Below are 12,401 nucleotides of genomic sequence, written 5' to 3' on the forward strand. Positions count from 1 at the left end.
TTGTCCAAACAGAATAGTGGAATGCAACTTCAAATAAATAAAAACGCTTCCAATAAAAACCTAGAAGGAACAAAGTCTTAACAACAGTTGCATTCAGGTTATGTGACTCCTTTTCTCTTTTTCTCTCAATTACTTTAAATTGGGTTATAATAGTGTTATAATTTTTTAATGTAATCATGTGAAAATGTTCACCTTTAAAAAAAGACTATGAAACAACACATTGGGATCTAATCTAATAAGCAACGAATAAAAGAATTCCCTAATGCAGAAAGCGACTGTGTTCCATGAAAGTTCCATGACTCCTGTTTACATGAACTTAGAGCTATTAGGTCTCATTAACTCACCGGGATCTATTATCAAGCTAGCTGGTGTGGGTCTATCTTCTGCTTCTCTAAATTCAATCAATTTCAGAGAAACAGGAGTAGGGGTGAGGTGGATTAGTCACAACAGGCCATTAATCTCTGCATTCTCAGTTGTAATCCAGCCTCCACCGATGTGATTGGGGGAGGGAAATCCGATAAAAATACCAAACACTCAGAAAAGCTCCACAGCTGGCTCCCTAGAGACCAACACACTTAGGTCACAGTTTGCTTGTCTTTACTTAACATCAATACATACAGCATTTGTCATCTGTCCTGTTTCTTGTTGGTTTTCCTTTTATGTCTTTTGCTGAAGTTCTCAGATCAGATGTATTTGAAAAGGAATCATGTTGCAATCTCAGGAATAGCCTAGCATTTAATTATCATTTTAAAAATCATTCTCAAGCGAATATGAAACATAAATCAAAACTATCTTTTCATGTTGAGAATTTGTTGAAAAAAAACATGGTTAAGGTGGCCATGTGTATAAATCAGTGCTTTGGAGAAGCTGGCAAGACTGAATAATGAAAAAAAAAATAGAATAACCAAATTCCAGTAAAAACAAGCAAGTGACAGTTTTAAAACATGTACTAGTAAAAATTATAGCTTTACCATAAATGAATTGGGTCATAATGCCTCATTCCTTTATTGTTCTGAACAATAAACGAACACTTACTAATGTGTATCAATCAGGGAAAACATTAAATGAATCAGGGTTTTGTTTAGGCCACCATTGTCAAAGCCAAGTTCTTACTGGGTCACACGAGACCATACACCTATAGTAGAGGCCTTGATAAGTCTAAACTGCAGCTGTAAAATGAAAATATGTGGCATTAAATTTTTTTTAATTATTAAAAAATGTGGGCAGACCCAGGAAATTGACTCTGAAGATCATTTTATAAAAAAGACATGATTGTCTTCTTTCTTATTACCTTTAAAATATTCCCCAGACATCCTAGCTTCCCCCAGTGAATCAGATTCAACCAACCTCAAATGATTATGTGTTATGTGCAGGCATTGTGCTAAACACTTGCCCATGAATTGGCTCATTTAACCCCCATGTTTTACATGATACTGCCAAGTTCCTTCTTAATTTTGCCCAACATGTCTTTTGTTCTTTTAGCTTCAGTCATAACAATGCAAAACTCCCCATTTATCAAGTCCATTCTGTGTGCCGAGCACTACGCTGCATTTCTAAATTTCAGTCTCCCTTGACTCCAAAGATAGGTATTATCACCTCCAGTTTATGAGAGAATACGAAGGATTAGACATCTTAAGTAACTTCCCAAGGTCACACAACAACTAACAGCAGAGTTGAGATTAAATTCTAAGACTCTAATATACAGACCCCAAGGTTTTCAGTAAATGCTTGATAGGGCAGTCAATGATGACCCCCAGAATCTTTCCCAGAATCTTACTAGAGAGCTACGGGCAAGGTCATCATTCCACAAACAATCCGGGTTATTCTCTCTTCATGCCTTAGCTTATGCTTGCCATTTCAAAAGTCATTTACCACTTTTCTGCTCACTCTGTCTTGAACGTTCGTCCTGTTATTTAATCTTGCTGCCTCCACATCTCAAAATCTGGAGTTTAGCATCAACAGCAAACTTAGATAATTTTTTGTAAAAGCCTCTTAACACTATAAAGTGTCCAAATTGGAAAGGGTTCTAGATATTATTTCATTCAATATCCCTGTTTAGAAGGAAAAAAATGGGCCTGGCCGATGTGGCTCAGTGGTTGAGTGTTCTTGACCTAGGAACCAGGAAGTCATTGTTGGATTGCCCACCAGGGCACATGCCTGGGTTGTGGGCTCGATCTCCAGGAGGGGGCGTGCAGGAGGCAGCCAATAGTTGATTCTCTCTCATAATTAATGTTTCTATCTCTCTTCCACTCCCTTCCTCTCTGAAATAAAAATAAATAAGTAAATAAATAAAAATAAGCTAGCCCCTGACAATAAGTAAATAAAATAAAAGGAGAAAACAGGAACCCAACCAGTGAAATGACTTCCTCCATGCCACTGAGCTAGCAGTGACTAGCAGCATGGGGGAATACTTAAGACATAATGTAAAGTTTTATTTAAAAAGTACAGATTTAAGGTTGAAAAAGTTATAACTGCAAACTTGGTAAAAAAAATTAGTCTGTTTTTCCAAATTTTCTTGGATACTGTTGTTACAGCATTGTTAGCATTAAAATGAATTCAATGGCTCGTCATTAATGTTTGTGACACTAAACACTTGCAAATACAGTCTCTGGCCTGCAAGAAGCTCTGATCAATGAGGAATGCTTCACTTGAACACATGGTTGGCCTCAAGGTCTAATACATAAACAAAACTCTCATTCGTTAATTTGTTCAAACCATCTTGCCTTGAGGTGGCACATGACAAGACTTTACCTGGCTCAGTCAAGCTCTAATTTCAGCAGCTCTAAAAGTAGGAAGGGGGAGAGGGGTGCACCAAGTCCTACACTTAAAATTGCATAGGACTCTCATTTGGCAGCACCAAATGAAAAGGCCACAAAGAACTTCACCCCAGTGGAAAGCAGGATAGAACTTGTCATGGACACAAAAATAATGACTCCACCACTTTATATTTCATTCTACAGGGATTTGAGCCACTGCGACTTAAAGCTGGTATCATGAGGGTGCATTATAGGACTTAGACAGACAGTGACATACCCAGGCTACACAATAGAAAGGTAATTACTCACAGATGCCTCACTTTTAACCAGCAGTATAATCTCCATATACCTGCGAAGAGGTTAATAATAGGAGCCTTTGTTCTGTAACCTCCCCTCTGCGATTATATTAACAAGCAAACAAACATCAAAACCACCCAACTGACCATTTCCTCACAGCTGTTAAGATCAACTAGACAGAATGCACAGATATTACAGACAGAATGCACAGCCAAGAACTGCCAATTCACCAGGTCAGTGGTCGGCAAACTGCGGCTCGCGAGCCACATGCGGCTCTTTGGCCCCTTGAGTGTGGCTCTTCCACAAAATACCACGTGCCGGCGCACATGTACAGTGCGATTGAAACTTCGTGGCCCATGCGCAGGAGTCGGTATTTTGTGGAAGAGCCACACCCAAGGGGCCAAAGAGCCACATGTGGCTCGCGAGTTTGTCGACCACTGCACTAGGTTCTTTCCATTTCTGGGTGCCTGGCTCTCTCCTCCCTGGTAAGAACTAGTAGAGCTACACCACAGTTCTGTTACAAACAGCTGGAGGGTGAAGTCGTTCTCAGACACAAGATTGAAACACCTTGGAGACCAGAGCCATTCCCTGTATTGCTTGTGCACCAAGATGAAAGGGTGGGGTAGGCTCTCCCCTAAAGCCCTCTAGTCTAGTTCAATACTTAACTACTGAGCAGTGAGCTTTCTCTTGTGCTGGTTTTCCCTAAGCTGGATCCCAATATGAAAACACCTTATCCTAAGCAATCTCCTTTCATAGGAACAGAGATGACATGGAGAACAGAACAAGGATGCATCCATTCATCCTTAATTCTCCTAGGTCAAGGCTTTTAGTATGGCATCATAGAACACAAAGTTGCTGAACTACATATTAAAACAACTGTAAAGTGGCCCCAAATAACACTGGTTGGCCAAATGCAGATATGAGTTAAGTCTGAGAAGGAGATAGAAAATCATCGAATATGTTGCTCCCTGGGAAGGTTTCAGTTCTGACTCTTTGCGTGCTCCAAGACCCCCATGCAGTAGAAGCAAGAGGGCAGCTAACAGAGAGGTCTTCATCTCCACTCCCTCCTAGTCTCAGATCTTGTCTCCCAGTCTCCTGCTAAGGAAGGAAAGCCATTCTAAATCACTCCTTGTCATTCATTTACATAGTAATCCAATCATTCATTATTGAGCATCTACTGAATGCTAGGTACTGGGCTGGGCAATGGGAAAAGAAACCAATATCTGTGTATCACTAAGTATACATTCTACAAGGGCAAAGATCATGGTTGTTTTGCTCCCTATATTTTATCTTCTGCCTGGCCATTGCCTCTATCATTGGAGGCATTCAATAGCATTTGGGGGATTAATGAGCCAACACATTAAGCCCTTTGAGGATGGGAGAGAAGCCTTCTGTAGATATGTACCTTTATTAGTTCAAGAATCCTAGGTGGTTATTTACTTTTCTTCCCACCTCATGGAGGAGGAATGGCCTTTGTTCACTCAGTAAGTGCTGCTGTCAAACTGCTTTCCTTGAGGATGACAGGTAAGTCTGTGTGTGGTCGAAGAGGGGACCACAGAACGGGAATATGTTGATTCATATCCCTCAGTGAATGGGTTCGTTCCAACTCTGGCATTGCTGCCAACAGCTATGAAGCCAGCAGGACTTGGCTCTGGAAAACTCACCTGAAAGTCACAGGCTTCATTTCCTATCCCAGCCCCTTCAGCCACTGGGCATGAAGTATTGGACGAAGTTAAAGATGAGTTCTGCATTTACTGTGACAAAGGTCCCACCTCTCCCTGACCATCTCTCCGCTGCCATCCTGATGGCACCTTCATGCGCATGCAACCAAACCCAAACACTGGCTGGCCCATTACCAGTCCAATCTCCCTAATAAGCAGCAATGATGGCTTTGTTACAAAGGTGCTGCCATCCTGATGGCACCTTTATGCGCATGCAACCAAACCCAAACACTGGCTGGCCATTACCAGTCCAACTCCCTAATAAGCAGCAATGATGGCTTTGTTACAAAGGTGATTCTTACCATCTGCAGCTCCCCACCCCCACCCCTGCGTGCTAGAAATCCTTTAAAGTTTTGTTTAAGGTTACATGAGATGAAAACTGCAAAAAGCTGTGGGAAAGATTCAATTATCCAGCAGAATGAGATGACAATTGACACATTGCAAAAGCCAGCGCCAACCAATAGGGTCCTGGCTCCTTTTCCTAGGGCGAGAAGAGGTCAATTCTGTCATATGTATCTGGGTTATCTCCAAAGCTCCTGAGAAGCCTCCTGGAACTAGAGATGACACTGGAAAATAACTAGTGATTTGGGCCAAATGGAGCATAGCTGGACCAGAGCCAAAAGCTTTAACCCTGACTGTTCTGTTCCTAACAAAGAAAAAAGGATAAACTAGACCTACCCCTTGAGTCTTAAAAGGATGCCTTCCCTGCACAAAGAGGCAAAAGGGTGGTTTTTACTGACTATGATTAGATGTAAGGTATTACTCTTATTGGGATCACATTCTGTAAATGCTCAGCCTCATCCATCACACTCTACTCTAGTAGTTGCCATATTGACCTCTTGACAGTCCCCTAAATTCATCATGTCCTATCTGATCTTCCTGTCTTTGTCAATGTTGTTTCCTATGATCATCCCTCCCCAATCACACTCCTCCTGGTCAATCAGCCAAAATCTTCCAAGCCCAGACTTTAATATCCTTCCAGAGACAGCCTAAACCCCTTCTAACTAACACTACTTCCTCTCCTTCCTCTACTCTGCCCACCCCCAGAACGAGTCAGATGTCCCTTCTCTGTGCTACTCAAACACTGTTTGTCTCTCCTTTCATTACAATACTTATCACATTCTACTGTAACTATCAATATTTAAAAAATCAGTCTAGATTATGAATTCCAGGAGGGAAAGGGCAATGTCTTACTCATTCCTGCTGGATCCCAAGTACAGATTTTACAGAGGCTCAGAGAACTTAAAGGACTTCCCCAAGCCCACACAGAGAGTGCATGTAGAAGGCAGGATTCACATGTTGGCTTATCTTAGTGGCAAAGCCCATGCTTACTCTCATATGATATGTGTAATTTGGTCAGTGGTTACTGAATTCCAGACACCATGCCAGGCATTTTTAAAAATAGTGTTTTGTTCCTTATGATTACCCTGTAGGATCAACAACTTTGGGAAGTATCATCTTCATTCTACAGAGGAGAAGGCTGAAGCCTCTTCAAATCTCAACTGTCTACAATCCCAAATAGGGTACAACCTATGAAAAGTACAACAGTAGTTGGAGACATGCCACAGAAGTTTAAGATCAAAAGAAATATTAGAATCTCAAACAAATTTTAACCAAGTTCAGTCCATAAGATCAATGCAAAGATCCATAATAAGAAAAATAAAAACCACCAAGAGATTAAATATATTAGGATGTTGCATATCTTCTCAGTTCAACAGGTCCCCGAGTAGACTCATCCCAATTTTCCAGCATCTCCCAAAGTGAACCTTTCTTCCAATAGGGACAGTCCTCACTACATATCTCACACATTCCTATTCCTCTCTCTTTGATAATATGGTCCCCTCCATCTCTCCTATCCCCAATCTCCAAAATTTATCAAAATTCTCCATTTTCCTCTGTTCTGTAGCATTTATGCCCTTTACCAAACCATTAGGTATTACTCTTACTGTTTTATCTCATGATACATTTTGTGCATTACAACTTTGCTTTTATAACTACATCTTAACAATTAAGCCTTATTCATTCTATTTTATGAATAATATAACACTATTGTGTGTCCATACCTCAACTTTGATTTTAAAACTATATCTTCAGCTGAGTTACTTTTCATTTTACAGATGAGGAAACTGAGATACTAAGAGGCTAAGAGAATTACCCAAAGTCATCTAGATAATTAAGGAAGACTTCATGAGCAAGTAGAGTCTTCTAACTTCCATACTGTTTCTACAATGGCTTGCTGCCATACACTTTTATGGTGCCTAGATCGTTTCTTGACTTAAACCCCAGGCCCAAATATGTAATGCTTAGTTAAGGTGAAAAGTTGAGATGTTAGGCACTGATGACCTAGGGTAGCAAGCCATCCCCAGGGACCTTCTATTACTCAGGAAGACTCATCTCATCTCACTGCCAAGAGAGCCTCATCGATGATGATGGCACCTGTCGGTGACTGGGCTAGGTGACGTCACGTGGGAAACTCGATGTAAAGAAGCCATATTGCTAACAGCATCATCAGGTGGGTGTTCTTTGTTTGGCGTGGCCCTTTTTTGCATTTAATGGAATGTTCTATCGCAAGCCACATTGACAACATCTGCAGTTCGCCATTTTGGAAGCCCTTGAAAGTTGGGTTCTATACCGAGTCATAATTTACAAGCAGAAAGAGGAAAATTCTGCTGCTCCCCTGGGTAATAAGCACTACCTTGTTCCCAGGTGACCTATTCAACTTTCCAAGCCCCACCTTCATATCAGGCTCCCAGGGATAAAGGGAGCGCCACTCATGACTAGCACCCATACCTAACGCTGCCAGTCTCATTTGTCTGAGAAACAAAATGAAGAGACATTTCAAAGCTGTTAAGCCAAGGCCTTCTTAAAAGGAGGGCTCAAACTCAATCAATAAAATGTGATTGCTGATGATTCTGTTTTTGCTTTTACACAAGTGGGAGGGAAGGAAACTAAAGGCTCTGTTCTATCTTGGCCTCACAAACCTGTGCAATGTCAGATTTGTAGGAAAAAAAATATTTACATGACTGCAAGCACGCTATTGCTAGCCTCAGACACTGTGCCAAAATCACTGAATACATTATCTCATCTCATCCATATAACAAATGTGTGGGGTATGTACTATTATCCCCTTTCTATGTGTAAAAAAGCTGAAGGGAAACCATTTGAATTTTCAGATAAGGAAAAGAATGTATGACACATTCTTGGCTTAAGGGGTTGCTTATCATAAGGCATGGGGGGGGGGGCAAACTTGGATAAGTCTCATCGGTTTGATTGACAGTCATGTACCACTCAAATGCTACCTTAATTCTAGCTCTCGACTATATAATCCCCCTAATTTCCACTTTCAAACTCTCTACGACTTACATCCATTTAACACAATTTAGCCTTTCAATTGAAAACATAAAAAAAATATATACTGAATAACAACTTTTTAAAAGAAACCTTGAACCAAAACATAAATGATATACTGGATTTTGACTCAGTCAAAATCCTCTGATTTTGACTGAGAATCCTCCAGGCTGACCCTCTGTGGGCTCTGGTTGCCTTATATATAAAATTACTCTAAGAATAGATGAATTAAAATATGTGCAATATTATGTCATATATGTGAAAGCACCACATAATTATAATTGTCATTGCTGTTATTATAAATAAGCTGATGTATAGGGAAGTGGGATGCATTGTGTAAATTAAATCAGACAGCTGTTTTTGGACCAGGAAATTCTCTCCTGGTGCTGCTAAGCATTCATTCTTGCAGATGTGAACTGCTTTTGTAAGGATGGAATGGTGCTCTTGCTAGCACCGGGAAAATCACCTCTCCCTCTCTCTCTCCCCCTTCTCCCTCTCCCTCTCTCTCCTGCCTTTCCTCCCTCCCTCTCATCTCTTCAGAGATCTTGGCTGCCTTACATTTTCAGTAAAATGAGATCTAAGCCGAATGAGGAGCCCCAAGAACTCCCAGGCATGGTATTCCCTCTCCAGCCTAGCTGAGTTGTCCTTAAGTAGCCAAAATTGACACAATCTCTCACATGGAAAGCACACATGGTACTCCCTCAGCAGCTAGTTAGCTGGGCCTGGCCAAGCAGACCCCCACCCAGTCCCATTTGTGGTCAGCGGTGACTGCATTCTGGACACCACACTAGGCATTTTATAAAGAGTGTTTCGTTCCTTACCATTACCCTGTAGGGTCAACAACCTTGGGAAATAGTAGTATCACAGCTTCATCATAAACCAAATGACTAGTGCAGAGCCATCAAATCTACCAAGAGCAGGTCTCTGTATTTTAAGCGTTCTATCTCCCCAGGTCTAGGGAAAAAGCTCCTTGTATATACTTTTAATTTGGGGGATAGGATGGGGTGAGGGAGGGTAGGCACCTTTGATTAACGAAACACTAAGCTACAAAGCACCAGAGTATTCCTGAAAGCTAGTGCTGCTGACTGAAATTCAGTCAATATGCCTTCTACAGGCCAGATCTACTCCCCAAATTTTCCTTCTGCAAAATGTTTACAGTGCAGACTTTTGCTGGCCTTGCCTAGTCTGGTATTCCTCAGTAATGATGCCAAGCCTAGTACTGCATCAATTAGTGATGCCCTGGTAACTCTGTAAGAATCAGTACCCATTTCCTGGGCAGGACAATTCATCCCAAGAAGGTAGAGAGGTGTTTTGTTTTAATTTTTTAAAACTCTTTTAAGATTTAGTAGGTTTTATAATCAAGGGTTATGTTCCTTTTGGTAAAGCTCAGTCGTGAGTAAATTAAAACTGCAAATCATGGAAACAGAAATGAAAGACCTACTAAATGCTCCTGAGACAGTTACTCAATCTTAGTGCATTGCGTTCCTGCACCTGTTAAAGCTGCCAGATGGGAAAAAATAAACAAAACAAAACAAACAAACAAAAAAAACCCCACAAAAAACAAAGTCCCCCGAACTGTGAGTCATAATTATGTTCCTAATCAGACCTGTGACATACAGGGACATCACTGACTGAGTGAGTCGTTCTGTTTATGGAGGGCGAAAACCACCTGGACCCTGGAAGAAATCGCCTTTTGAAGTTAAGTGTATGGATGTGTAAATAGAGAGTCCATAATGGTGCATCTCTGCCTAAATGTCTTCATAAAGGGCAAATTAGTGCAGATCCTAAGGAGGCATTTGCAACGCTAACCTAGTTTTCTGTGTTTAGCTAATAGCTAGCAATTTCGCTTACACTTTTATCCCCTCATTACTTAGCAATGACGATTACTTAGTAAACACATGTGAAAGGCCTTGTACTCCATCGCACCCCTCCTGGGTTGGAAATAACCTCCTCCTAATGCTTCTATTTATATAACGAAGTTGCTGATACACCAAACCAAGTATAGCTGTGACAGGTATCCCATTGATGGGAGGCTAAGAACAGACCCATTCTCAGCTGGGTCTCCTGCGATGGCCTGACCAAATGCAGGGACTGGAAATAAAGGGTGCTGGGGGTGGAGTGGGGGTGGAGCCTCAACGATGTTAACCCTTTGTAAATCTTAAAGGGACTCAGATGGCGCGTCTCATATGAAAATTATTTATGATGCTGGAGAGAGGTAGGGAAAGGGCATTTCATAACCAGTGAAATATGGAATGAGAGAGAGAGAGAGAGAGAGAGAGAGAGAGAGAGAGAGGGTGAAATAGACATGTAGAAGAGAAAGATGCAAAATGTGGCCTTGTGAGATGCTACCCAGTTCATTCCTGGATATATGACTGATATAAACCTTTACAAGTCACCTAACCTAGGAATTTTCCCTTAGATGTAGGATGGGGAAAAAGAGGTCCCACTAGAGGATTGCAGGGCACTGTTTATTATCTTCAAGGCCCACAGTATATCTAATTTCTTAGTAGGGTGGCCAAGCCCCAAAGGGAATAATTTTGAATAAAAGATTTCCTCTTCCTGTTCTATGAAGAGAACATTGAAACTGAATAACGGTCTTTGGATCTGGGTCCAGTGTAAGGGCAGACAAGGGTTTTTAATATCCAGAATCAGAGGGTGGGGATTGGCTGGACTGAAGGAAGATGCAGGAAGCATGTCCCTGTCCCCCAATGATGCTCAAACGTGCCTGCTCACAGGGGCAGGGTTCCTGCTCTCCTCTTCTGGTGACTTCATGGGAAGTTGGCTGAGTCCCCAATTCTGCAGAGGGAATGCAGGCAGAGGGGAGCACTGCAAATGGGCCTTAACCCGGGCACCTAAATGACAGGTGTGAAAAAAAATGGGGTGGACATTGTCAATGGGAGGAGGCACTAAATTGGGGAACACTGCTGATTTTCTCACGGCTCCCCTCCAAACCTCCAACGCCCTGCACCAACCAAGAAGACATTGCTTGGAAATCAGAATCCCTTCCAACACAGAGACACACAGGTGCAGGCAGGCACTAGCCCTACCTCATTCCCCTGCACTGGCTTGCGATCCGCTGCTAAAACCAAACACTGGCACAAGTAGCCTGAGGTCAGTGAGTCTGAGCCAGCGCACCCCTGCCACTGGGCATTCCAAAGGACCATAATTTAAAGTGGCATTTATGATGCTGGATTGTTTCTGATGGGGTTTGCTTTTATTTTTTTTGGGGGGGGGAGGGAGAGGGGGGAGGCTAGGATGTTTCAGACCATCACCACTGGGCCTGATGGGTTTGGGGAAGGAATGGAGGACCTCCACATCCCTCTGGTCCCTGATGAATATTCTCCACTCCCGCATCTTCCCGCAGTCTCTTGAAAGTGCTCGGATACCCAGGGCAGGGCTCCGCGTCCATTTTGCCAGCCAGAACCACCAAGTTTGGGAACTTTGAAAGCCTGGGGTTGGGGGTGGGGGTTGCTAAGGCTCAGATTTCGGCGCCAGAGTTCTCAGCCAGAAAGCCTTGAAAATCAACACCCATCTGCCTCTCCTTTCTCATCCCCCACCCCTTGTACGTTCCAGAACTCCACACGGATACTACCCCAACGGACACACACACACACACACACACACACACATCCTTGGGTTCAGAAGGTTTTTAATTCGGAAGGCAGCGAACCCGCAGAGCTGAGCAGGTCTCTACCACCACCCTCTCTGCATCCCACCCGGAGAGGCCACCTGAGTGTCTTGCACACGATACGACCCCATACATTCCAAACACGACACACCACCAACCCGCCCGCGACTCCGGCGCGCCCCATACCTGATATGCAGACGATGAAATTGGCTTGAAGAAGAAAAAGCACCTCCCAGACTATTTCCATCCTCTGATTCTCATTCCAAGTGCATCACTCGACGGGAAAACGGGGGGCGGGGGGGAGCCCGACACGGCACACACACATCCACACACTCACACACTTCTGGGCGAGTGCACACTCGCACTCCCACCGGACAGCCGGTCAAGGGACAGTCACCCCCAAGATCAATATCGCTGCTTGACTTGTTCCGGCAAAAATCCCCTCGGGCTCAATGGATGCGCGCCCCAGATGTGCTGACACATGTCCGATGTCTCGCTGCCCCGGAGGTGTCCCCGCTCAAAGGTCTCTGCTCCTGGCCCGAGCGGCGGAAGCAACCCCAGCAGAGGCGGCGGCAGCCACCTGAAGCCACCAGCGCTGGGCTCCGTCTGCAAAAACCAGACCCCGATCCGCCGGGCGCCCCAAGAAGGCAT

The 12,401-nt window shown here is 43.2% G+C and overlaps 1 protein-coding gene across 1 annotated transcript in view; it reads right to left on the bottom strand.

Annotated features, from left to right (window-relative positions):
• CA10 (carbonic anhydrase X) overlaps positions 1-12,401 on the bottom strand; it is a 375,155-nt gene extending 362,754 nt beyond the window's left edge. The window contains exon 1 of the mRNA XM_005885958.2: positions 11,937-12,401. Within this exon, the coding sequence (XP_005886020.1) occupies positions 11,937-11,997 (61 nt within the window). The 5' untranslated portion in view covers positions 11,998-12,401. The remainder of the gene's footprint in view (positions 1-11,936) is intronic.

The sequence above is a fragment of the Myotis brandtii genome, unplaced genomic scaffold, assembly GCF_000412655.1.
Source record: "Myotis brandtii unplaced genomic scaffold, ASM41265v1 scaffold943, whole genome shotgun sequence".
NCBI lineage: Eukaryota > Metazoa > Chordata > Mammalia > Chiroptera > Vespertilionidae > Myotis > Myotis brandtii.